General features: G+C 40.9%; 1 protein-coding gene across 3 annotated transcripts; it reads left to right on the top strand.

The window, feature by feature from the left end:
- The first annotated feature begins 1,109 nt into the window (after nucleotides 1–1,109).
- lpin1a (lipin 1a) lies at nucleotides 1,110–26,446 on the top strand. Of its 3 annotated transcripts, none has more exons than XM_070846745.1 (23): nucleotides 1,110–1,271; nucleotides 10,796–10,996; nucleotides 11,376–11,471; nucleotides 14,624–14,720; nucleotides 14,817–15,039; nucleotides 16,304–16,378; nucleotides 16,645–16,737; nucleotides 16,869–16,980; nucleotides 17,420–17,651; nucleotides 17,739–17,891; nucleotides 17,970–18,063; nucleotides 18,269–18,468; nucleotides 18,615–18,708; nucleotides 19,198–19,267; nucleotides 20,807–20,899; nucleotides 21,050–21,114; nucleotides 21,210–21,348; nucleotides 21,655–21,803; nucleotides 22,011–22,097; nucleotides 22,217–22,369; nucleotides 22,799–22,913; nucleotides 23,142–23,245; nucleotides 23,369–26,446. In XM_070846745.1, exons 1-23 carry the CDS (start codon nucleotides 1,194–1,196, stop codon nucleotides 23,538–23,540), a joined length of 2,895 nt encoding a protein of 964 aa, XP_070702846.1. In that variant the 5' UTR covers nucleotides 1,110–1,193; the 3' UTR covers nucleotides 23,541–26,446. The 3 variants fall into 3 exon arrangements, with proteins under 3 accessions (XP_070702846.1, XP_070702769.1, XP_070702910.1); XM_070846668.1 differs by having other exon boundaries at nucleotides 16,866–16,980; XM_070846809.1 differs by lacking the exon at nucleotides 1,110–1,271 and adding an exon at nucleotides 7,839–7,973 and having other exon boundaries at nucleotides 16,866–16,980.
- Nucleotides 26,447–27,871: the final 1,425 nt, after the last annotated feature.

Below are 27,871 nucleotides of genomic sequence, written 5' to 3'. Positions count from 1 at the left end.
AGTGTTTTTAGACTTTTGCAGCCTAAAAGCCAAGAGGATTTGACAAAGTAGTCTGTTTGCACACTTGCTGTTACTGTCTCTCACTTAAAATTAAAAACAGAACAGAAACAAAGTTAATGTGTGCTCGACATAATACTTTATCGCCGTTACCACTAAACTTACTAACTGCTGCTTTTATTTATCTAAATTGGACTGCCAAGAATGCCAAGACTGTGTACGTTTGAAACGTAACATAAAACAAATGTTCATATTCCCTGCATTGCAAGAATAGCTTGAATATATGTTATAAATAGGCAGCCTGGCTGAAACAGATTTAAGTGCACAGAAAGGATATTATCCCCATCAGGTGGAGTTGTGTCTTGTGTCAGGAGATATGTGAGACTGCAAATGGAGCCCCCAAAGTCAACCAAGGTTAGCTGAAGCATCAGAAGGGGGGGGGGGTGTCAAGTAACAAACTTTATCCTTCGATGACAGACAGCGCTTCTGTGCTCAGATGCTCCCTCTGTCCTCACATGGAAGTCAGTGCGTCTGTGTGTGATGCAAACTGATTTCACAACTTTTTATTAATGACAACTGTACTTCTATCATTTTCTCTGCCACAGTAATCGCTTTGCTCACAATAAAACCACAGATTGTACATCCATACACAAACTATGTTCAGTTATGGTTTTATAATGCCTCCAGAAAAACCTGCTGTCATATGTCATCAGTTGGCACAAATCCACATCGTATGTATGTTTCCAAGGCTGTGTGTGCGTGTGTGTGGACACTGTGGCGTCAGACTGGCACTTAAAGCAGCAGTAGTAGAGTCCAGCAAGTCTGGATCCTCTCAGATTTCCTCCAAGTAGTCCATTCCCAGAACACACTTGTTAAATTTAGTCTAAAACGCTCACTGCGTGTCCCACAAACAGCTACTCCACAAACAGTCCCACAGATTTAAGAGTGAAAGGACTCACCCAGAATCACCCAGAGTGGCTTTTGCGCCATCCCAAAGAGATGTAATCAGAATTAGCAGAGTAGGTTCTTCAGAGTTCATTCTGCATCTGTCGAGAAGTATTGTCAAACTGAGTTTAACAAAGGCACTAACGATTAAAGCTGACCAGGGAAGAGGATTCCTTCAGATATCCTGCCTGAGTCTTTCACTGAAGAGTCTGTACAGCAGCTCAGGCCTGTGAACCATCCGACATGGAGACATGACCCTCATGGAAGAGAAAGGGAGCAACTTCAGCAGCTACAGTGAGGATGACAGCCCCGGTGACAGCTGGTCCTTGGTAACAAAACTATTATATACAATTATATGCTGCATGTACTACATAGATGAATGAAGTAAGGAGAGTAAAATAAAGACAAAAACAAGAAGCAGAAAATGTAATTGTAGCGAGCTTTGTCTTTTACTACAGATTTGTATGTAAGGCAGTAAGAGTTATCAAACAATGACGTTCTGTGATCTACTTTCTAGAAAGACTGCATCAATTCAGGTGATCATTTCAATGCCATTATGTTGTCCAGTTTCATATTTATTATCCCTGCTGATCCATATTTTGCCACAGACAATACCTTATTACTTCTGTCATTAAGGTCTCCAGTTACCAGTACTGTACCTGTTTCTGTGACTGTTTCTACTAAGTGTAGAAAAATTAAACAGCTCCTAAAACATCTAGGCTAGAAACAACCAGCAGCAGGCAGTGCATGAGAGGAGTGTAAGAAATATACTGAGCTAAACTGAGCCCATAGAGAGGTAGAAGCATCTCTAAGAGAAATGGTGGAACTGTCTTCATGTGCAGAGGAGACTACAGGTGCACTGTAACACCTACTTCTTACTAAGAGAAAACTCTAGTAGTAAAAATCTGACATGAAGGCTTGTGTGAAGATGGATGGAAGCATGAGGTGATGACACATGGCCGGTCAGACAGGCTTTCCTAGAAAACTTGCCTTTGAAAATACTGCGATCAAATGACATGCGTATTCTGTGTGTGTGTGTGTGTGTGTGTGTTTGTATTTATGAAAAGAGAAGTGTGTGTGTGTCCGTGTGTCGTCGTTCGTGCCCCCCCCCCGTTGTCCATCTGCATACTTGACATCCAGTTCTCAGTATGTGCGTGTGAGCATGTGAGTTTTTGTCTGTGTGCAGTAAAACCATGTGCTAGATCAACAGCTCATATCTCCTCGCATGACCTCAAGCCCACACAAGTACTTATAAAGGCATATTACACCACAGTAAGAGGAGCTATTACATAATAGTCCCACCGTGCAGTGGCTTGTGAGTGGCTCTGTGGGCTCAGGCAGCACCTCCACATTCCATTTTCCTCTTTAAGATTATATCAGCCGCAAATCCAATTATTGCCATTATTTTGCCCCTCTGGTTGCTGCTGTTCTCTGTTAGGATGTGTTAGTCTGTAAGAGGCGTCAGTCTGAGGGAAAGAATATGGTGTGTGCCATTTTTTTTCTTTTTCTTTATTCCCATTTTTCCATTTTTATGATGACTGTAAACACAAACAAACCTTGTGAAACATCAAGCTCTTGGGTCTCCATGCTGTAAGGAGGTGCACCGTGGGCTTAATTAATAAAGAGCTGGGATTTCAGAGTATAAAATCATCCTAAAGTCCAGTATATAAAGCACACAGATGCTTTGTGATGATGTTTTTTGTTGGGACCTTAAAATGGAAATGGAAGTCAGCATGAGTGTAAAGAAAGACATCTTGAAAGAATGTGTCATGGTCTGATGAGGATGATGGACGTTCACATATCATTTGGAAAACTTTATTGGTCACAGCCTCTGGTTGAATGCATGGCCACCTTGTAAGGAACACTGCTACCTGATGTACATTGCTAAAGACAACACAATGCCTATATGCGCTGTTTATGATGCTAGTAAACCTTGGAATGTAACAACTATTTATTATATAAGAGGATTTGTTGTTCTATCTGAGGCCAGCCAGTGGCCTCACTAACAGTATGTGCAATTCTTAGGGTCAATATACAACACTGAATGATGGATTAAAAGAAAATAAGAAATCATAAGTGACATATTTGTTCCGGGATACGGCAGACGTTGTTGTTTGGGTGAAAACAGTTGGATTGGTGGCAGCAGTAAGAAAGCTTCATCCTGGCCCTAAAAACCAAACTATTCAGGTTTGTCTAAAGCCGTGGAGCATGTCTGGTAGGACTCCACATTGAGGGAGGGTTCATTCGTTCACAGTTGTACTGTGTGGCTTAGGCAGCCTTCTGATTGGCTCCTGCGGCCCATCCCCCAAATCCCCCCCCCCCCCGGTCTCCGTGGTGATGAATTGAACGCATTCTTGACCCCAGAGAGTTCCTGGGAGAGATCAGGCTTCCCCTGTCTCAGGAACCCACCTTCTTCATCCTCTCTCTCCCTCTCACGTGTCTGAAATGAGGGAACACTAGAAAACACATCAGCCAGCACACACACGAACACACACCCACATACTGTAAACAGGCACGCACACACACATGCACGCACAGACACATACAGTTCGTGCATGCAGAGAGCAAATATTAACCCACCCACATAAGCAAACTTGGTCACACACATGCTGTCATGAATGAGATTCCTGAAATGACACAAAAATCAAGTCAGCCTCAGTGTTTTCTTCACTTAACACATAAATACGCTTAACTCAGTGATGTTTTTGTTGAATCCAAAACCATGAAGCCAATGTGAATCACCAAAACAAAGAGTCATCCCTGGAACTAAAGCTCCAACCATCGTTTCTGTGGAATCCAGAAACGTTGAGTACAGAACACCACATAGATTTATTTTAATTACGGTGTGACAGGAATAATTATTTTAATTATCATTATTGTTTGTGTTTCCTTGCCAAGAGTTAAATTAAATTATTGATACTACTCTCATTTCACTACGTTAACTATCTAGCTGCAGGCACTTAACTTAGCTCAGAATAAAGACTGGAAACAGGATAAAACATCTAGACTGAGTCTGGTTTTGCACAGACCTGTAGAGGTGCGGGTACATGGATGTTGCTATTGTTGGACTGAGCCAGGCTAACTGTTTCCCCCTGTTTCCAGTCTTTATGCTAAGCTAAGCTAGCTGGCTGCTGACTGCAGCTTTATATATATATATTTACATTACAGTAGCATCCATCTCCTTAAAATTTCAAACGATATCTTTGGATGGTAACACAGTTTTAGCAAGACTAAAAGTCTAAGTATGGGAAAAGAATAAGCAGATAGAAGAAGAATATAATTGAATATGAAATATAACTTTAATAATTTATCTTGTGTTATACATGATAGACTTGTAGGGCTTTAAATATAGACATTACTGTGTTTACTTCCACTGCAAAACACAATTTGTGCACCAAAGCCTCAGTAAATCCATCTAATGATCATCCTGCACTTTGCAGTAAATAAATCAGTCCCTCTCCTCTGTTACACCTCTGCAACTCTCCCTTTGTCACACATCCACACAATCTTCAACATTTTGCAAATTCTCTCTCTAGCCCACACTCTCTGTCTCCCTCTCTCCCCTCCCTCTCCTCTCTAGTTGGCTACCCGTTGCTCCCTGATGAATGACTCAGTTCTTAGAAAACCCAACACGTGTTTCCTTGTTCCCTCTCCGGCTGCATGGTGCTGATAGTGTGTGCATGTGTGTATGTGTCAATCACAGACTCCGGCAACAATCACATGTTCAACAGTTACACAGGTCAAACATGTGTATACACTGACTGCAGAAACGGATCCAGACGGCCATGAACTGTATCACATGTTGTGACTGCACACACACACACACACACACACACACACACACACACACACACACACACACACACACACACGCACATACACACACACACACACACACACACACACACACACACACACACACACACAGGACTGTGCTCTATATCTAAATAGATACAGAATAACAAACAGAAGTGGGAGGAGTTGGGTGTGAGTGAAACTCGGTGTGGCTGCTTCTTAGAATCATTGAGCAACAACAAAAAAGAGCTGTGGGACCCAGCCAGGGGAGACTCTGTGGGGAGAGAAACTTTTGCCTTTGTTTCTCTAAAGTGGGAACTAAAGCGAGAACTCGACACTGAGGTCAAGGAATAGCACTTTATATAACTTTACTACAATCAGATTAGAGAGTTCAGGAACTTCTAGTTAGTAAGAAAAACACTGAGATTGGTTTAATTTGATACATTTTTCTACCAGTGTCCGGTGGAAATAAATCAGTTGTGTCTGTTTGCGCATCAGCAATGTTTATACCTTTGTTGTTATCCAGAAAAGAAATTTGGTTTGCGGCCATGCATTAATCTATAAATTACAGTAATCCACTGATAACAGCAATTGTCAAAAACATAATTTTGACTGCTGAGGATATTACAATACATATTTTCATACAGAATTAAGACAAGCTGTCCTGCTACTATGACGATGCTCGGTTTCTTTTAGGAGCAGCAACATAGCATCTCATAAATGTGCATGTTTATTTGAGCAGAATAAAACATGCCTGATAGTGTTTGTCTGTTGCTGGAATAGAACTGCTGCCATTAGTTATTTTGTGCTGTTTTTTCTTATTGACCTTATGTTACCATCACACTCTGCTCCACTCTGTTTAGCCAACGTGTCTCTCTGTGTCTGTCTCTTTGTCACAAAGACAATGAAATGTCATGATCTCCTTTTGTTTACTGTTGCGTTGCCTGTGTCAGTCTGCAGCCGTCCTGTACTTGTCTTAAGGGCAGATGTAAATATGTCTATGTATATGTACGTATGCATAGTACATATGCTGTCTCTTAGCACGCAGTAAAAGCACAGGAATGTGGCAAACTGTTGTCTGTGTGTTGCTTTTTTGTACAAATGAAATTTTGGATTTTGGTATCTTCAGATAGAGCCAGGCTAGCTGTGTCACCCTGTTTCCAGTCTTTGTGCTGTGTTAAGCTAACTAGCTGCTGCATTTAGCCTCATATTTATCACACAGACATGAAAGTGATATCACAGTATCAATTTCCCAAAATATTGAGCTATTCCTTTAAATGTATAGTCTTACTACCTTATGCTCAGTCACACTAAATATTGTAGTCTTCATATTGCTGTAGATAACCTGGAACTTCTGGAAAGATCGTGTTTTTCCCAGTGCAGTACATTGGTTGTACAATGTTGCAGCGTTGCAGTTATATAGAGCGTCTGCATCAGAACAGTTCAGTAGGTCTGATTCGCTGATTTTGCCAAAACTGGTCCAAGTCCACCATTTGGGAATCAAAATGTAGCCTGCTAAGAATAATGAACACTCCAACAATGTCTTGACAGATAGACAGATAGAGGTAGATTTACATTTTGAAAACTGAGCCACAGTCAGTACGTTGCACAACTACAGATGCCTTCGAGCTGTCTGAATGTCAGTGCTATTCTTGTCTCCTCTGCTCCACATACTAGATTTGTGTTTCTTTAGAACATGAACAAGATCCTGTTTATTGCTGCTCCTCTCTCAGATATACACAGGAGAAAAGCGTCCCCAAACATATTCTGTAAAATGTATATAGAACCTGAGATTGCTGTGTTTGTTAGTATTGTAGTTTGGGTAACTGAGTTTTCACAGGTCTCTTGACTATATTTCCCATGCAGCATCAGTTGCTCTCTCTACCTTCAACTTACTGTATGTCAATTAAGCACTTAGCGTTTACAGACTATAAACAATACTGTGTAGATTTAATATGGAACTTTGCCATGAACATGCAACTGTTTACAAATTGTAACTAACAGCTTTATTAAGTTTTGATAAATTATTTACGGGTGTTCCATAGATCAGTTATTCATTCATGAGAATTAGGCTGTGAAAAGTCTTTCTGGCTGTTGAGAAATTAATATGCAAGTCATTAGGAAGTCATTAATAGACGGTCAAGAGTTTCTCACTGTCTAGTAAACCGACAGCAAAAATTAGTTGTCCTGATGAATTGTAGTAAACCATCAATACGTTTGTTTTTAGTAGTCCACGTCTGCACTTATGAACATTAATTTGTTGTTAATATTTAAGTTAAGTTTGGTCCAGACGCCCTGCAGCTCTTGTCCAGGAGGTCAGTGTCAAACGAATCAGTAACTTAATTAAAATTAATACATTTAACCATTAATAAGTCATTAGTTACAGCATCAGTGGTGAAATGTAACTAAATGCATTTACTCAGGCTTCAGAATGCAAATTCAAGGTATTTGTGCTTAACTTGAATATTTCCATTTTCTGCTACTTTATATTACAACATATGATGATGTTATTGACCACGATGCATTGCTGTAGATCAAACTACCCAACAGCATTAAAAGTGGTCCTAGTTAAAATAAGCATAAGCTTAAAGAACAACAGCAGTAAAATGCAACATGCACATTTATGTAGCAGTGATATTAATCCAAAAACATCATATACAGTAAAACACTGACCGAGGGACCATTTTTCTACAGAATGAGTACTTTCACTTCTGATACTTCACGTACATTTTGCTGATAATACACACTTTTACTCTAGCAGGGCTTTGAAAGCAGGACTTTTACTTGTAGTGGAGTATTTTCACAAAGGACCTGGACCTGTACATGCTTTAAATATGGTACCTCAGTATACAGCAGCAGCCTAACATAAGATAAAGGAATAGACAGTGTACAATAGTGTCAGCAGGCTAGTATAAGATCACTATCATTTAACCACAATCAAAGTGACTTTTAGTGGGAAATTTCAGTCAACATTGAGTGACGTCACGCCCCGGCTCAGCCAACCGGCTCGCTCTTTATTTGCAGTCCGGCGGAGGAGGGAGGAATATTTTGACAGCGGTTTAAATAGAGAAGCAGCCTTGAGCAGAAGATCTAAGATCAGATGTGAGGAAAGCGTTACCGACTATGTTTGATTTGAGGACTGACACGTAACGGATTAAAACTGAACAGGACGTCTGGTTGAAGAATTGGATGGCGGAAGGATCCCGGAGCGAAGAGAAGAGACATTGATAAATAATGTAAGTGTTATTTATTGGACTGTACAGGGTCAGATCAGCTCTCCTGAAAGCATATTTATCCTGGGTTTTCTCGGTCTGCCTTCCCGTGGTTTTTGCATGTGATGGGAACGGATGCAGGCTGCGCTGCAGACTGCAGACTGCAGAGCCTCACCCCGTCATGTTTACATGTCGCCTCACAGGCCACTCATGATACTACGAGTGATCAGCCTCATGCTGACGCAGGGTGCTTTATTCCATCAGGCTTGTTACTCAGCTTTAACGTGAACATATTCAAGGAGACAAAAAAGCCTTTAATTTGTGTTGCCTATGTATAAGTCATAAATAATAAGGAATATATGGCATCGTGCAAAACCACATCCCACACTAGAATATGATGATCTCCTGTCCTTGTTGCCTTTTAGTAGTAACAGTCAGTAATCTAGTGTAAAACTGCTGCTCCAGTCAGATTAAAGTGATTTAATTGGATGATCCGTCACATCATCATCTGCCTGTAAATCCCTCAGCCTCTGTCTGTTTATGTGTGCTGGTCACACTGGAGTGACGCTGGAGTTGAATATTATAACTCCCAGTTCTATATTTGTAACTTTAAGAGGCCCGTGTGGGGGGGGGGGGGGGGGGGGGGGGGGGTTATGTTTCAGTGTATGGATGCAGCCAAGTGTTGTCCACTCACAGTTAATTATTATTTAGACGAGATTCCTTTAATAGCGTGTTGTTTCTTCTAGCAGTTGCATTGAATGGCAGTGGGTGACTTTATGAGTTGTCCCGTGATTGGTTATTACGTAAAGGAGAAGCATTGTGATTGGCTGTAATTCAAAGATTTCCTAGAAGAGTGGGCCAGGCTTGGGGTGTGTGTGTGTGTGTGTGTGTGTGTGTGTGTGTGTGTGTGTGTATGAACGGTCCCATCTGTTTGCACGTGGTCCGTGTTGACAGTGATATCAGGTCTGTGGCATGTCCATGAATGGGGGCATGTGAGTCTGTGTGTTTGTGAGACATAGAAAATAAAGGGACAAGGGGGACAACGTTGTAAAATAATGATGTAATCATAGTCACACAGTCCCCACTCCATGTTCTTGAGCAGTAGTCACCCTAAAACATTAAGAGATTAAAGGGTAAATCCAACCAAATGATCAGACAAACATATTTTCACTCCCGTGGTATTTAGCCATGCAGGAAGTTTTGCTTTTATTTGCCCACATTTCTGTTGCCACCCCAGATGAATGGATTTTTCATGTTTACAGCATTGAAATTTTTTTTTAAAAGTCAGAAATTCCTCGGTTAATGTGGATAATCCACAGATCTCACTGTGCACAGTTTAAGTGGAGCTGCTGTCTACTGTAACAGACATTGGAATAGAATAGACTTTATTAGGATGTGATTTCAGCAGAGGTACCGTACAGGTCAGTCTGGACACTGTGTACTCACTGGTTCAAGGGCAGGGTTGTAGTTTGTCGTGTAGCTATAGCGGGCCGGTAAGAACAAGTCTGTCTCACATGGGGCGGATGCACGACAGAGTAATGCTGGGTCATTAGAGCAGAAGAGCCCCAATCTGTGATTCACTGTAATTAATGGGTGTTAACAAATCATCCTCGTCATTAGACTGTTCTCACATAGTCTGCCAAAATATTGAACCATCTGTCTCCTAGGCACGCTGCGAAGGTGTGTGTGTATGTGTGTGTGGGTGAGGGACATAATGGATGCCAGTATCTGAGTCAGCACAAGCAGGTGGCAGGTGGAGGTTTTAAGGTACAGTTTGGTGCATAGACAACACATTATTTTCTGTGTTTGTGCGTCCATCAAAGTCATTTAGCAAATGCTTTCACCCTTCTTTGAAGCCAAAGAAATACTAATGGAACACAGTTTGTTGACTAAATACTGACACAAGCTCGGATACATAAATTATTTGCATTCCACAGATAAAAAGTCAATTTTCTTTCTCCCTAGAATAAGGTGTCATAGCTGTAGGGCCATTAGTCAGTGTGTTACATTGTCCAACATACCAGAAGCAGTAACAAAACTGTCATGGTCTTCCTTTGTTTACCTATTTGTATGCAAGCATGAAATATGCATGAAACTTGTCTATTCACAATTCATGATTTACTTACTTACTCCTTACTCTTACTCCTTTCTCTCTCCTGAATCAGCAGCCGCCCATCTCGGTGAATGCATTTCCTCTGCGTCTGTCTCTTGGGCCATGTTTGGCATTCTAGACAGACAGAGCATTAGAGGCTGTGGATCAGAGAGACTGGCACAGCACCACTCCATTACTCTCGTCCCTGATGGAGTGGATTTACAGAGAGGACTTTTCAGTTTCTGTTATGGTTTTTGTTTTTAACAGACAATGAAAAAAGACTTTTATCATGTTTTGGCTTATATCTTACATTTTGGATCTTATTTACTTATATTGTCAGTTTTTACTGTGAAACCGGTTTTTAAAAGTGCTACAAAATCATTATCATTCTTATTCCTCTTCTTGTTATTATTTACACACTGACAACCAAAAATATATCCTAAAAATATAGATAAGAATGTGAAATCAGTCTTATTTATAGTTTCAGCAACCTGCCTAACATCTGAGTTTGCAAGGCTGGCGGTGTGTCTGGGCAGTAATTGGACTCAGTGGATCAATAATGTATTTTAACCTGACAGTGTGGCCTTGTGGTTACACAGAACATCTCATCTGTTCAGAGTGTGTGATGCTCAGGATGCTTTAAAAGCTTGAAATGTAAATAAAACCCCATATAATGGACAGAAAGACGAATATCAATAGAGAAATCAACATAAAATCCCCAAATCTCTCCTTCCCTCTTCCCCTCTGTCTCCAGTTACAGACCATGAACTATGTGGGTCAGCTGGCGGGCCAGGTGTTTGTGCAGGTCAAGGAGCTGTACAGGGGACTCAACCCTGCAACACTGTCCGGATGTATAGATGTCATTGTGGTCCGGCAACCCGATGGCTCCCTGCAGTGCTCCCCCTTCCACGTCCGCTTCGGCAAGATGGGTGTGCTGCGGTCCCGTGAGAAAGTGGTGAGATTATGGGATGCTTCCTCCCTCACACTGTCACTCTCTGTCTCACTTTTTCATCCATATAAACAGTGTATTTCTGTGAGCAAGTAATTTAAGAGCTCAGAGACTGTAGCTCACACAGCAACCAAAGTAAATGCAGCAATAGCAAAGTGTAATGTTTCAACATGTTTTACTTATTGAAACAGCACTGCATTACAATACTGCATTACAGTGCATTAAAAAGAAGCACCCCCAACTCTGTGTATGTATGCTTTTTTTGTGTGTATATCAAAAGTGACAGATCAGTGAAATATACTTACAGATATATAACTGTATATACAGTTCTTCATGCTAATGAGGCTTGAAACATGTTTAAAGGCCCATTTATTCTATCCTGTAGGTGGACATCGAGATTAATGGAGAGCCAGTGAGTTTGCACATGAAGCTGGGAGAGAATGGAGAGGCTTTCTTCGTCAAAGAGACCGAGAACATACTGGTAAGTAATGATTGACAGAGCCATCACTCTGAGGGAGTAAACACACACAAATATAGGACAGAACATAACTTACTGACACAAAGGTCGTACAGCTCAAATACAGGCAATGTTTGAATTGGAATACATTCAATACTTGTCCTCGTGCAATGTGGTGGTTCTACAGCAGCTGATTTCTCCATTCACATGCATTTCTTTGTCATGATAATAATCAGGCTTAGATGTCTTGTTTTCCTGCCCAGACAAGCCCAAAGGAGGCAGAAATGTGCCCCTCCTATCTTGTAGTCTGAGAGACAACATGAGAATCAGTTCTGCCAGGCAGGTGCTGCAGGAGGCTTCGAAACCTCTCAACAGCGAACGGCCTGTCATCATCATACAGTCCTAGTGTGAAGTTTGATCGACAACATCAAAACAGAATGATTTCAAGCACAAAATGTTTCTATGAATGCAAACTCAAAAGTGTTGCCGGCCAGATAGACTTAGAATTACAGGCAAAGAACGTGTGACCAATAATACAAAATATGCCACAGAATCAGAATTTGAAGAAAGTTAGTCACGGCAGCATTAATACCACAAGATACCACAAGGTGCACGTCATTGCCAGATGACATTACAGTTAGAACCAACTGTTTCTCTGTACAACCATGTGTTTTTTTTGTGTGCATTTGTTGGTGTGAAAAGGCCATTAGCAGCACGAGTGCAGGCTTAGAGCACCGGCTCCATTCTACTTTAAACAATGCAGTACAGTGAAGCAAGCAAGCAATTACAAATGACTAAGTGTGACAACTAGAAGTGTACAGATAGCAAGAGAAGAAAATAAACAAAAAGAAAATAACTAAAGAAACAAACAAAGAAAACGCAGAAAAAAACAACGTTATCATTTGAGACTGTGTTTGTAGAAAAGCACAGCAGCTGAAATAAAAGCTGAACAACAGGAAGGAACAAGAGCTTCTGTCTTGTGGCGTTTTGTTGGCCAGCATGACTTTAGTTTCATGGAAATTAGTCAGAAGCATAAACAGATACTGGTACATCAGCAACACACACAAACACACACTCACACACAATTTGTTTGAATTAGAAGTTATTTGTAAAACTGGAATCAGTTTGTCCAAACAAGATCATGTTACGTGGGAATACGTGGAGCAAAAAAACGTCTGATCTGGGACCAGCTCCTTTTACCTTGACAACTGATTCTGTGAAGTGATAGACAAGGATTCATGGGGAGTTGGAGGGTCAGTGCAGTGATGATGATGATGATGATGACGATGATGATGATGAGAGTTGGCTGTGTTTCGCAGTCAGGAATTAAGAGGAATATGTCTTAATCTGAGGAGATCTAATTCCTAATCTGAAGGATTATGCTGGACTAATTCTGCTTTCATTACTTACTGTTTCTATCTAAGATTGGGAGACTTTCCCCAACTGTCAGTCAATCAATAAGTGCTAGAGGTGCTCTTTAAATTACAGTGTTTGGGCAAGTGTCAAAATTTCTCCTTGACGTAACTCTCCGTCCAGAGTGGAAAACCAGCAAAATAGCTCTGCCAAATTCACCTTCTATAGTTGGTTGCACACAGACAGCACTCAGAAACTGGCTGACACAGATCTGTGATTTGCCCAAACAGACATGATGACAGACGAAACAGTTAGATGGACAGACAGATAGTGAAAGAGGAGCAGGACAAACAAGACATGCAGAAGTGCAGATAAACAGACAGAACATACTGAGCAGAAGTAAACCACAGTGTGTCGTCCACGCAGATAAACATGCACGGGATGGGACACCTTCAGATGTGGCAACTCGAGAACTGCTGTGTTAATTCCAAAGTATTTATCTTCCAGTAGTGTTTGTAGTATTTTGGTCTAAGGTATTATCTCACCAACCTGAATGGAAAAAGATCAGCAACACTTCTAAGGAACTATTTGGCATCGAGCCCAGTCTTCTGTGCCTCTTCCACCCAACCCCCCTTTATTTTCCCTCTCTCTGCTCCTCAGGGTGTATAGATGAACTTGAGGATTTGTTTGGGCTTGTTAGTGGCAAATAGATCCTGCATGTGAGACATTAACCAAATGTTGCTGCAGAAATTAGTCTTCGGGCTAGAACATCAGGAATTTCTGAATACCTGCGGTAAAGAAACACATGGTGTAGTTTATCTTGGTGTGGTTACTTTGAAGTGCCTTACAGATGAAAACATAAAGTTAAGTGTAATTGTTTTCATCTCCTCAATTTGCATATAACCAATTTGCATTTAGATGTGGACTAGTCTCATTCATATTTATTTGATGCAGGTAGATTCTATTTTGTCCTTCATGATTAGTTTTGAGAGGAACAGTAATGTTAATCGACTGAGAATGAAACATCCAAAATATTTAAATGGATTAAGAGTGGTTTGGGGCTGGATGTTTGCAGCAGATGAGCCGTGACCTGACATGGCAAAATGAATTGGGCCATGTTGGACAGTGTCATGACACGTGCACTGCACGGCATGTGTCACTCTGCACTGCCTGGATCATCTCTTTATCTTTCTCTCTCTGTCTCTTTCTGGCGTAGTCATTGTAGTGAGACTATGAGGAATACATTTGTGTGATTTTGCTAATCTGAGCTCAAACCCAAATTCCCACCAGATTATGTTGACTCGCACTGGAAAAAAAACCTTTCTGTTTCATCAGTCAGTAACACTACTGTAGTGCAATACTGTGTTTTTGTGGTGTAAAACATACAGTAATTATCATATTTTTAGGGGTATTGGCTAGCACCACCTTTGTCTGCTGTGCCTAAATACAGCCACACTAGCAGCTCTGTAAAGCTGTGGCTCCAAAGATGGCAAAATCAGTCAGTCAGTGATCGCACACTTATTTCACACCATAAATATCTTAACCACTATCTTGATGGATTGGTATGCAATTTGGTACAGATGTTCATGATCCCCAGTGGGTGAAGCATTATGATTTTGGTGATTCCCTGACTTTTCACCCAGTGCCACCAATGAGTCCGCTAAACGTTTGTTAGCCATGTCATTGTGAGCATGTTAGCCACGATAATGTTAGATTTTAGCTCAAAACACAAAGTTTGTGTAGGAAATGAGTGATCTATATATATTTTTAAAAAAATCTCATCAGTGGTCTCAGATCATCATGTTATGTTCCTCTGTTGACAGGAAATAGTTCCGTCCCATCTTGCAACATCACCCATCATGTCAGTGGGGCAGGAGTTAATGGAGTCCCAACTGGGCAGAGGCACTCCCCGTCACCATGGTAGGCCCTGTTGAAAAAAGACACTTTAAAATGTGTGAAAATGTGAGTGTGTGTTTTTTTAAAACAGTTTTCATGCTTCTCTCTCTCACCACACAGACACCATCCCCTGTAGCTCACTTCCTGTTCAGAACCTGGGGCCGCAGCAGAGTGATGGCGGGATGACCAAGAAGAGGAGGAAGAGAAGGAGGAAGGCACGACCAGAGGCAGGCGGAGGAGGAGGAGGGAGGAGAGAAGAGAGCGAGGAAGAGTTCTCGGGGGATGAGGACATGTTCACCATTGACTTGAGTTCGGACGAGGAAAGAGAGGGTGACAGCAGCAGGTGTGTGTGTGTGTGTGAGATGTGTCTGTGTTTCCATTATCTAATCTAATCTTAGTATTTCCATTATTCCATTATTTCTAAACCAATAGCTTATGGTTTTATTTCTGTCTGTTCTAGTTCTGTCTGTCTGTGTGTTTGTACGTGTGTTAGAGTGAGAGAGAGAGGGACAGAGAGGGAGAGAGAGAGAGAGAGAGAGAGAGAAGGAGAGAGGTCAGTCTGTTCCATTGCTGTGGTAAACAACCTTCGTCAGCAGTCACAATGCTGTTTGTGATGCAGGTGAACCCTTGCCAATGACTCCTCTAATTGTGTTAAGCAGAGGGACAGTGTGTATGTGTCTGTAATGCATGGATAAATGTGTAAGTGGTTGTTCCAGTTGTCTAAAAAAGGCCTTGTGCATTTGCACCACATGAATCAGATACAAAAAAAGGCCTCGTAAACTGAGGACATTCTGTTAGTCTTAGCCACCCCGTGCTGAAAATGTGAAATAGTAAACAGTGTATCTGCTAAACATCGGCATGTTAGCATTGTCATTGTGAGTCTGTAGCATGGCCGTTGACCATTAGTATGGTTAAGTCTTACGTTTTCATTATAATTAAGCGGTAAGGGTCGGAGTATTAATTGTAGCTAATATCTCTGTATTAAATATTCTTGACTAAAAATCAACAATCAAAATTTAAATAAATATCTTAAAAGTTTGATAACACTCAAAACTCAGCCAACTGCCTCACCCACCAACTCTCATCATGAGTCTGCTGTAAATGTTGCTACATCTTAATTGCTATAGTGAGTGTAGACCTGAGAATTAGTGTGAGACTGCGTGTGTGTGCATGTTTGTGTTTACAACGTACATGTGTGAGGCCCAACTCTGTTTATGGGACGCGCTCCAGGGATTTGCCCTGTTCCCACAGAGTTCACTCTCTTTGAAATAATGGCTCAGTGTGCTGTCCTTACTGCAGGGGTTCCAAGCTTTTCTCTAGGAGCTTCACCACATGGCGGGGCTGAACCCTTAAGGACATGAAAGAATGCGCGTCTGTTTCATGTCATGTTAAATAGTCCTGATGTGCAGGTTTTAGGCTGGTTTGTGATGTGTGGTTACATTTGAACATTTGAAAAGGCTGCCAAAGTTAGAAGTATTTAATTATTATGTGTTTCAGGAGATTCTTATGACCATAATCACTTCTTTTTTTACTACATATGAACATATATATATTATAGTGTGCATGGGCGTGTATATGACTGACTTCTTCCTTGTGCTTGTGATCAGACCTGTGTATGGTGATCAGGGCTCTACAGCCAACACGCACACACGCCCCGGCACTGATTGGATCCGATCACAGAGGTATTGTTTGGACATTAAACACACACACAGATACACACACTTGATGATAAACTCATTCTTGTCTTATTTAAGAGGCTAGTAAACACTTCTTAACCTCTATTCAGTTCTTTGTATTCTGTTCACATTGCACATCTCGTTTTTAATAGATTCTCTGTGCTCACAATGAATAGATGATGATCATGATTCGCTGTCTCACTCTCTCTTCCCCTCTTGTTGTCTCTTATTTCTGATTTTGTCTGTCTTTATGTCTTTTTATCTTTCCGTAGTAATTTGACTAAGGAGACTCTCTCCATCCCTTCACACTGTGGTCTGTCCATCTCTTGTCCTCAGCAGACCTCTCACTTCTCCTCCCTTGTTAGGTATCACCTTTAATATGCTGCATTTTTATTCTACAATCTGTTTTTAAGTTCTCTAAATGTATTTCAAAGGTACTTTATCTGTTAAAAATATGTATTATTAAGTGATCAAGTGTCTGTCACTTTCCCAGCAGCCCTGACGATTCGCGGTCGTCAACGCCGAAGAGCGACTCAGAACTAGCCAATCAGAACAAAGACAACCCTGAGATGCTGTGGACGTGGGGGGAGCTGCCACAGGCTGCCCAGGTATGTCCCCACACACAAACACACACACACACACACACACTGCAGAAAATATCCTTGCACTTGCTTACATATTTTATTTCAAAGCCTTCTGCGTGTTGTATTGGTTCTACATATTAGTACTGTGAACGTTTCACTACTGTTAAAAGAATAGTTCAACATTTTGGAAAACATCTGCTTGATTACAAATGAGAAATGATGTGGTTCTTAGTGGTTTAAAGCTGCTCATGGGTGGCTTTTGTTATCTTTGGACAGAGCGAGTCACTCTGCTGGTTTCAGCCAAGCAGATATGAGATAGGTATCAGACTCTAAAGTAAGAGAATAAGTATATTTCTCCAACTGGATGAATAATTGGAAACAAGGAAAGCCTGGTAGAAACATACTTGAGTCCAAAAGTATTAAAAAAATATTGTGTGAAAGGTTTGATCTCTGTCTCTCGCAGCCATCCTTCCTGACTGCTGTCCAGAAGCAGGACCCTGCCGCAGCAGTCTCCATCCCAGTGTCTTCTAGCACTCACTTCAGAGCCATCAGTGACACTGGATCCTCCTGCCTCACCCTCTATGCTCCCCAGTCAGGGGAGACCGCTGCTCACTGTGTGGACACTGAGGAAAGCAAAAATGGAGCCAAGGTTGGACTAACCACTAAGACTGGGGAGCGGGCTGGAAGAGGGCAAGGTAGTTACATGGAGGACAATAGTACTTTTAATGTGCAAAGTATCCTATTTTTATGCATCACTTTATTCTGAACTGTGTTTTTCCCAGCGAGAGAGGTGGAAGGTGTTGGGCCGTCATGTCCAGAGATGGAGGGTTTAATAGCCTGCTCAGTGTCTCCCAAGGTTCTGCCTGATCGCCTTGATGAAGGCAGGAACAGAGGGAGTCCCATCAGAAGAACTGATTCACCGTCCAAGAGAAAAGGTATCAGTGCTGTGTTGATATAAAATGAAATGTCTTTTATTTCTGTTACTGATGATGTGTCATATTTTTTCTTACTAGAAAAAAGAAGCCAACACCTGGGAGCTGATGGTATATACCTGGATGACATAACAGAGCTGGAGCCTGAAGTAGCTGCTCTCTACTTCCCTAAAAGGTTCAGTAATGAACGCTCCCATGCACCCAACATGTTTACACATGCCTTTATACGAATACAAACCATACTCCATCCCAAATACATACAACTACAGGCCTGCGTAATTCGCCCTCAGCTGGCTCGACAGGATTCATGACACAACAATATGTTTCAGTGATATATAATGTATATCTGTGAGTTTACATGTGCTTCTCTCTGCCCTCAGTGATGGAGGCAGTAGCTCAATGAAGGGGGACTCAGAGATGATGATGATGGGAGTGCGAAGTGCTAATCAGTCCCCGCAGTCAGTGGGCAGCAGTGGGATGGACAGCGGCGTAGACAGTCTGTCCGACCAAATAGGGGACCTGCCTCATGTTGCCATCTCTTTGTGTGGAGGACTCACTGACAACAGGGAGATCACAAGAGGTAAAGGACAAAAAGAACAAATGTCTAATGTTCTTCTGTTATCTACAATTTTACCTCATTATTTTATTAAACATTGTTTAATGATTATCTATCTGTGTATTCTTGCCTCTCTCTCTCTCTCTCTCTCTGTGTGTTTGATGCCACAGAACAGTTCCAGGAGAGGGCTGTTTCCTACCAGCAGTTCTCTGAAAACCCCTCTATTATTGATGACCCTAACTTGGTGGTAAAGATAGGAAACAAGTATGTACTACGACACTATGTTCAATACCCAAGAGTGATATACATTTACACTGAACACAGAGACTATAGACAGTGAAAGAATTCACTTATTCACAAGGACTTTATAATGAGCTCATCCACTACATGAATAAATACTTTCAGACAATACTGGCAGGGCCATTCATTATGTCTTCATTCCACATGATGGAATATAGAGCTTGGTTAGTGACCATTGGTTGCACACTATTTTTCATGATGCATTGTGGGATACTTTGAGTCCACTGCATATAGGGTATAATAATCCCCATTACACATTCAGACAGCATTACAAAAAGGCAAACTTGTTATATAGTGAGTAGTAAGTTAGTTTGGACACAGCCAGTAAACCCCAAACTCTGCTTTCCATCACATCTTAAACTGACTGACATTTCGAATCAAACATGTCAGCTATCTTTTGCAGACTGAAGTCTGAAAAGACATGCTTACACCGCCCTCTGTCATCTATTATAGGTACTACAACTGGACCACAGCAGCTCCCGTCATGTTGGCCATGCAGGTCTATCAGAAACCACTGCCGCAGGTAAGACCACCACAGTGATACACAAATATATGCTCTCATTTGTTTCCAGTTACTGTGCTGTATGTTTTATGTTATCTGTTCGTGGCATCAGTGGTGGAAAAAATTGTATTATTCTTATTGACCCATTACTCTATCTATCTATCTACTTTGTGAGCAATGTATTATATCTTATGTATTTTAAACCTCAATATTTCCTCCTGAAATGTGGTGAAGTGGAAGTATAAAGTACTGTAGCATGAAATACTCAAACTACAAACGTCTCAAAACTGTTCTTGAGTTAAATGTAGTCAGTTAAGTTCAACCATTGGTTATGATTGTCATCATTGTATACTATTGCAAACCCTCGAATCCTCTGTATACTATCTCAAACCTTCCTTATGTCACATCTTTAACTATGTTTCACGTGTTATGGAGCTGTTTTTATCACTGTAAATGGAGAGGAGTTTTTTTTTGTTATATCTCATTTTGTGCTACAACATACATACAGCACAGAATGAGTTGCTAAAATTTTCCATTATAACTTGATTATATTCTCATATTTATGAGGTGGTGTTTGATGTCTTTTAGTTTTCTGCACCCCCCTGCATCACTTTCTCCTGTGCACTCCCAGCGCTTTGCAATTAATTCTCCTTAAACTGATGTTTCACTTTGGTTCACTGTTGTCATTGGTTGCCAGCTTGCTCTCATTATTTCAACCAAAAGCTACCAGATAATGTGTGTATTTATTTGTGTCTGGCTCTCATAATCAATACTAAATCATTTTGGTTATGGTTTTACAGTATCTATGATACAATAACCAAGGCGGACAGCATCGCTATGGATACTGATATACCAGTAATTAAAATTGGCTGTTGGCTCATATCAAGTCTTATACCACAGTGAAATATGGCTTTCAGTCTAACTGTTTTCCTAACACTTTAATAATGTCATGTCTTTATCCCCCTCCTTATTTTTTCCCTTTTTACACATTTTTTTACCTCCCACCATCCATCCGATGTTTGTGTGCACCAAGTGTTGGTGTTTGAGTTATGTGTTTTCTGCTTTTGGCCTCTTCTCATACTGCCTCCCTGGTCTCTTTGGCTCCAGCGATTCTCACCAGCCTGTATGATGTTTTCTTGCTTTGCTTGGGAGTTGATTAGGGCATGTCTGTCTACCTGTTTGGTGTTGTTGTCTCCATTTCCCACCACTGTGAAACTATCTGTTTGCCTCTCTCTGTCTTGCATGTCTCTCTCTTTCTTCTTGTGCTATGTGTGCATTTTCCGGATTAATTTTCTCATCGCTGTCCTGTCTCAGTCTTGAGAAGTCTGTCAGGTTTTACATTGCATCCTTTGCTCAATGGCACACAAACAATTGTCTGCCATTGAATTTTCACCTGTAACTACTTTTATTTTTTTGTTTTGGAGTTGTGGAGTGTGGTTTGAAACTTTGCATTTTTACTTTATTTTTGTGCTTTCTGTTCAAGTGTTGTTATTTTTTTGCCTCACTTTGTTTTGAGTTTTTCAGTCAGTTTTGAGTTGTATATGCAACGGTTGTCTCCAGGCCTCAGTGGAGAACATCATGAAGGAGAAGATGCCAAAGAAAGGAGGACGCTGGTGGTTCTCATGGAGGAGCAGGAACAGCGACTCCAAATCAGTAAGCAAGTTATCCTTAGCCGTCATTACACATCCTGCACAGTAAAGAGCGTCCAAAAAGGGGAAAGGATACGAAACAAAGCATGGGAGTTGTTGTTTGATGTTTCCATCAATTAAGCCAGTTGTGACCTTTGACCTTTGTGAACTGCAGGAATCAGTGACAGAATCAGGAGGAGACCAAGAAGAGAGCTCACTCGCTATGCCCTCAGTGAACAGGTGACTCTATCAACTGTCCTTTTTTAATTCATTTAATTTTGAACACGTTTTCATAGTTTTATCTTACACCATATTTGTTGTCTTTGACTTTTAAGGGTGAAGGATGAGTCATCCTCTAGCGATGAGGATCACAGATCATCCAATCAGGTGTCAGGATCCTGCCAATCAGAGCCACTCATGAGTTCTGGCAGCGTCTGTTATAAGAAGACTCTTCGGCTCACCTCAGAGCAACTGGTGAGCGCTCCTACAGCCGGTTTTTACTGTCCTGGGGAGAAACTCCTGCACATAAAAACATGCTGCAAACATGTTTATGAACATGGTTCACCATGACAAAACAAGAATGTGGACAACTTCTAAACAAACATGGATTCACTGTCTTCCCATGGACCAATCTTAGGCTATAAATCTTAAATGGAAACATGTGGCTTCATGGATTCAATTATCTGTCACTGCAAAACACTGGAATGGAATGAAAGACAGCTGGCAACATTGAATGAATTTGATGAATTTGTGTGTGTGTGTGTGTGTGTGTGTTTGCAGACTAGCCTGCAGCTGAAGGAGGGCCCTAATGATGTAGTGTTCAGTGTGACCACTCAGTATCAGGGCACCTGTCGCTGCCATGGCACAATCTATCTTTGGAGCTGGGATGACAAAATAGTCATCTCCGATATAGATGGAACCATCACCAGGTAAGGTCACTGCTGTCGCTGTTATTAGCCAACAGGTGAAATTCACCTGCAATGACAAACAAGACTGAAACAGAAGGCAGTTCAGTGTCAGCTCTTCACCAGTAGATGTCAGACTTTACACAAATTTGGTGTCGGCTGTTTGTCTATTTACTGTAATAAAGTGTATTTGTATTGATAATGTGATGCCTGTCTTGTGCGCCGCTGTAGGTCAGACACCCTGGGTCACATCCTCCCCACACTGGGTAAAGACTGGACCCACCAGGGTATCGCACGGCTCTACCACAGAGTCAGCCAGTGAGTGCAACCTTACAATCTGCACACATCGAGAAGAGTACAGTTGTGAAACTATGGAAATCTGGCTAAATCAGCTTTCTCTCTCTGTGTGTCTGTTTCTTCTTCTCTTTCTGTCTCAGAAATGGGTATAAATTCATGTACTGCTCAGCGAGGGCCATTGGCATGGCTGATATGACACGAGGTTATCTGCACTGGGTCAATGAGAGGGGAACCATGCTGCCAATGGGCCCAGTGCTGCTCAGCCCCAGCAGCCTTTTTTCTGCCTTGCATAGGTCAGCCACACAAAACATGTACAACAATTGTTGCACTGAATAAATCAGAATTCATATGGTCTAGAAGGCATAAAAACAAAGTATTCAACAGAAGTACATCATTGTTGCTTGAAGTTTGGATTCATAAAACATTTAGTAGGAGCAGCTACACAATAATTGCACAGTTTGTTCATATTGTCTGACAGACTGCCTTATACAGTGCATATACAATGATAGAAATGACTGCTCATATTAGTGTTGTGATATGCAAATTCTCTAACCACAATTTAAGGGATTTTTATGCTTTCATTTCAGTCATTCTTTTACATCTCTTAGTTAATGAATCTCTTTCAGACAATGGCACTGGAACAGAAATGCATCATGGATAAGCATAAAAAACGTTCCCAGTTAATGTCTAAAATGTGTTTGGTGCCATGTCCTCTTGTGTAGGGAGGTGATTGAGAAGAAACCAGAGAAGTTTAAGATCGAGTGTCTCACAGACATAAAGCACCTTTTCTACCCAAACACTGAACCTTTCTACGCTGCTTTTGGTAACAGAGCTACGGTAAGACTACTACAGACACAGGCATGTAGTGGACGGCTTTTATAAATCACTTTTATTTTACAGGGACAATGTAGTTCTTTCTAAAATACTAATGTGATAACTGTAATTATTTGCATGTGTTATGTGGAATCACTTGTTCAAGACTGAAATACAGCTTTGTCACGATTACACAATAGAGCTTTTTGCTTTTGGTGGTGAACCTGATTGTGGGTGTATGTGTGATTTCAGGATGTGTATTCCTATAAGGAGGTGGGTGTCCCACTGAACAGGATTTTCACTGTCAATCCCAAGGGCGAGCTGGTACAGGAGCACGCCAAAACCAATATCTCCTCGTAAGCTATTTTCTCTGTTTCACTTGATTTTCATCCATGTGACCTGATAAAAAGACGTTTGAGCGTCTGAATTCTGCTTTTGTACAGTTGAAGTCTTTTAATGCCCGTGTGTCTCCTTCTCAGCTTTGGCCGTCTGTGCGAGATGGTTGACCATGTCTTCCCAGTCCTAGTTCGAAATGAGGGAGCAGACTTCGCCTGCTCTGACAACTTTGGCCAGTGCAACTACTGGAGTGGACAACTTCCCGATGGCACCAGCCAGGGAGAAGAAGACCCACAACCACTTGAGACAAGCTGAGGAAACACTGACGACTCTGCATTCCAGCTTTTGTCCACATCGCAAACAAGAACGACACTGTGGTCAGTGGTTCTGCGATTCGTCGTGTAGCTGGCAGCCTCGGTTCAGAGTGAAGATGCTGATTGTTTTAGAATCAAAAACGTATCCAAGAACTGTGTGGAAAACAGCCATCAAGCTTTTCCTAATATACCTGATGAATAAATGGAGCTATGTGGCTCTCTCAAGGCTCATAGACGTTACTTAAGATAAGTAACTACTGATTCAACTACTGACTCAAAGTAAATACTGTGTCATTTCAGTTTTCCACATTAATGAGCCACTTTACCGTCATTCAAGATTCATGTCACATTTGCAAGTGCACTGACTCACTGACATACAAATATATACACATAAATATAATTTATGCGTAAAGGCATTCCATTACCAACACACACCAAAACGGCTTATATAGGCTGGTATAAATAACGATTTATCCCAGCTCGTATCACCTGATACCCGTGGATTTTCAGAATTCTATGCAAAAAAAAGACATGCCTATCTTAAAATAGCCAGCTGTCTTAAGTTGACCTAAGCAGTGGGTGTAGTCTACTAAAATGTAAATTGATAAGTAAAGTTAAATTGATTAAATTATTTTGCAGAAATCTCCTGTACCCCCCGCAGACATTCTACACAATCAGCTCTTCCACATTGCCTACATTACCGACAGTTACATGTTCCATTCAGCTTTTCAAATCTCAGATCAACCTCATGGCGTGTTACTCATTTCTATCTTGTTCAGCAAAGAATACATTCTGTATGGTCACCAAATAATAGAAAGAGATTCAAAATCTCAGTTAAGATTTGACCTGGTACAGGTTTGTGGCTGTAGTTTTTCTTTTCTGACCTCAACTGCAGCGGATACAACACAATGCTTTGCACCAGAAACACCACCACACATAACATTGTGTTACAGAAAAAATCATCCAGGACATGCAAAAATAGCACAGATAGTGTATCCAGTCATCTTCTGTGCCAGATGCCTTTGCAGGTCCAGCTAAATGCATGTGGTCTTCTGACCGTACTACTGTGAAACATGTGGCTCTGGAACAACTAACTAGTGTTCAGTGACAATACTCAAGAAACATGCAGGACAATGCAAATAACTTCAGTCAGTGTTCTTTCTGTCTGTGTTTTTGTAGGTGCAAAAAATGAACTCCAGTGATATGCTAGAATGTAGGGTGTATGTTATTCTAATGGCTAATGCTCATCAATGCAATAACTGTATAAGCTCATACAGGTTTTGTAATTATTGTTACTGCACAGATGAGAATACTTCTGTGTACAGCACTAGTATGTCCTGTATAGGAGAATCAAATGCAGTATATTCAGATGCTGTAACACATCTGTTTTTGTCAGTGGTAAAATTTTTTTTTTTCATTGATTATTAAATGTTTGTTTGTCCACTGTTGATCAAATAACATCAGCTGTCTGGAAGCCTGTCTGTACATTTGTACCACATGTATGATTTAAAATGGGGGAAACCACTGTAAATGATGAATAACATTCATTTTGTGACCATATGAAGTAAACTTTTTTTTTATTTTTAAAGAAAGCTCTGCTAATCTTTGAGGAGCTAATATATTTTGTCTAGAGTAATTTGTTACTGGTGCTCATCCTAATGCACTTACAGCCATGTTATACCTTACTGCAAACGTCCTCTTAAACCAGCCTCCCGTTGCACTAAGAGGTGGCAGTTTCACCATGTGGTTACTGAAGCAATCGATTAACGTGAATTTCAAGAAAGCCAACAGATGAATTAACGTCCTCTTTCCTGATAATCCTGTGTCATCTTGTTTCATTTGGTGCCTCTGGTTTATCATCTGCATCAAGGTGGCTGGTCACATGAGGAGCAAACTACAGTATGCAGAGCTCCATCAACCCTAATAAAACCTCTTCTGTTGATGTTAAAGCAAAATCAGATAGCTGAAAGCAGCTTTGAATGTAAAAAGAAAACTTCATTTTAAGAAATTCAGAAAATTTTGTTAAAATTAATGTTAATGTAAATATATTGGGAAAAAAGTGAAATCAAAATGCCAGAATACTGTTAAGAAGCCCTCTGATTGATTGTGACTGAACCTGTCAGTGTTATATACTGTATTCTTTGTGATTAGGATAGATACTGTGTGTCTGAAGCTGTGCTGCGACTTTGTCTAAAGGAAAACTAATCAGGAATTAACCTTAAAACTGATCTTAAACTGTTTTCTGAAAATACATGTTCACATGCCTCTGGGGAGTCCAGTGTAGTGTGTATAAGAGGAAAAGACACAAAGGATGCATGCTGTTGTAATGTTGCATATTATCGTGGATTGTAATGATCACTGTCTTGTCACCTGATCTTTGTAGGGAAATTCATCCCTTAAAAAAAGGAAAAGAGATTAAATAATTTGGCTTCCATATGTCAGAATTATGAGATAATTTTCCCACAGTCTTGACATGCAAAGAAATGACATTACGTTGTAATTAAAGGCACACTCTGATCTGTGTGAGGTCAGTGCCACTTAAGTAATTGAAAGATCCTTTTTTTTCCCATCATTATATGACATCTTCTTATGACAACGTCTTATGACATATGGAAGTCAAAATTAAGCAAAGGTTATTTTTCTTTTTAGTGAATGCAATGCTCCTCTCAAATTTTTAGAGTAAATCATCTTTGTGATGATTATCAACCGACTCTTTCTGTGAAAGATCTATTTAAGCTCTGACCAGTTATCCAGTGTGTCTCTGTGTTGACATGGATGTTGATCCAGTTTGCTGTCCCATGTGAAGATTATGTTGTGGGCACTAAGCAGCAGCCTACAGTGCACTTGTTAACAATATAGTTTGAATAAGACAGTACAATGGACACATTTTTCAATAAACTTTACGGTGATGAACAACATTGTGTTACTCTTCCTCTACCAATGCATGGCTTGTTTCTTTGTTGCTTGTTTCTTGTTTCTTTGTTGGCCTTGGCAAACTCGCGTGACAGGCCACTGTTTGTTATTGTTTAGCATGTGTCTTTCACTCTGTGTTCTGTGTACAAGGTGTAGCTGATGGCTGATTGAGGACACCTGTAAGGAGTTGTGGGCAGAGTCTATATAAGCAGTTTTCCCCCCACATGCTCAGCTCCCTGGCACCTGATCCAGATCCCAGCAGTTGCTTGTGTTTGTTTGGTTAAATAAATGTTATACTTTTGCACGTAACCAGGTCTTGTGTTGTGGCTCAGAGCCAGTCGGAACAGTTGTTCATTATTGTTCTGCCATCACTGGACCATCCAACCTATTACCATTTAATGTTTGTTATTCTTATTAATGGATTTATCTCTGCTGTGGTGTCCTTCCTAATCCATCTTTAAGGGGCATTGGTGGAAAGTAAGTAACTACATTCATTCAAGTACTGTACTTGTGTCACTGGTGATGGGTGCAAAGTAGAAGGGGAACGACCCAAATGGACGAAACTGAGGCACTGGAGTAAACAGCCTAATACTGTTTTGCATCTCCCACTGGAAACAGATGGAGAGCAGAACGTAAATGACACAAGGGACGCAAGGAAACATTTAATCTGTTTTGTTTTATCTTGTGAAAAACACAGCAGCTATCAAGTTCATCAATTATTCCCCCTTTAAATATAGCCCAAGTCCTCTTCCTTCTATCTTTGCTGTCTTATCCTCTTTTTGGCCTTTTTAAACTCTCATCAAATTCATGACAGGAGCAGCACAGAAACACACAGCTGTATTCATTTAGGAAAAACAGGAACTTTTGTATCTCTTTCCTTCCCCCTCTCTCAAACTATTTCATCACATTCCTTGTACTTCTCCATTTCAATTCTGCCCCCTGTGACCACACACACCCTGTCGCACACACACATGCATGCACACACACGCACACACACACACACACAGCCCCCTCCCTCCATCCCCTGTCTTTTTCCTGGAGTGAAGGAAAGTTAGACTCTCTTTTAGGACACGGCCATTTTTGACTGTTAATGGTTAAAGTTATGATCTTGAAAATTTTCAGTGGAATATCAACGTTGCCAGATGAATCAACACAAAGGTGGCTGAGTATATGGCTTACTGATTTACTTACTGATTTTTATGGTATTTGTTGATATAACAAAGTCAGTGCCAACATTCCTTGGAAAAAATAAGCAGGGTCTAACAGCTTCCAGCTGGAATTGGCTCCAGCCCTCCCCCCATGACCCTGACGGATAAGTGGTACAGATAATGGATGGATGGAGGGTCCAACAGCCAGCAGTGTTTGCTCCGCCAGAGGGTAGGCCATGCTTTTCTCTTTCTGTCTACTGAGTTGCGAGTA

This window comes from Pempheris klunzingeri, chromosome 1 (genome assembly GCF_042242105.1).
Source record: "Pempheris klunzingeri isolate RE-2024b chromosome 1, fPemKlu1.hap1, whole genome shotgun sequence".
Taxonomy (NCBI): domain Eukaryota; kingdom Metazoa; phylum Chordata; class Actinopteri; order Acropomatiformes; family Pempheridae; genus Pempheris; species Pempheris klunzingeri.
The sequence above is the reverse complement of the archived record's forward strand: the minus strand, read 5'-3'. Positions and strand labels throughout refer to the sequence as shown.

Excerpts from the sequence above, each read along its gene's own strand:
- lpin1a (XM_070846668.1), top strand. The coding sequence starts at position 1,194 with ATGACCCTCATGGAAGAGAAAGGGAGCAACTTCAGCAGCTACAGTGAG. Across the intron at positions 10,997-11,375 it reads TGCGGTCCCGTGAGAAAGTG|GTGGACATCGAGATTAATGG; the intron begins GTGAGATTATGG and ends TCTATCCTGTAG. Across the intron at positions 23,246-23,368 it reads GCCAAAACCAATATCTCCTC|CTTTGGCCGTCTGTGCGAGA; the intron begins GTAAGCTATTTT and ends TCTCCTTCTCAG.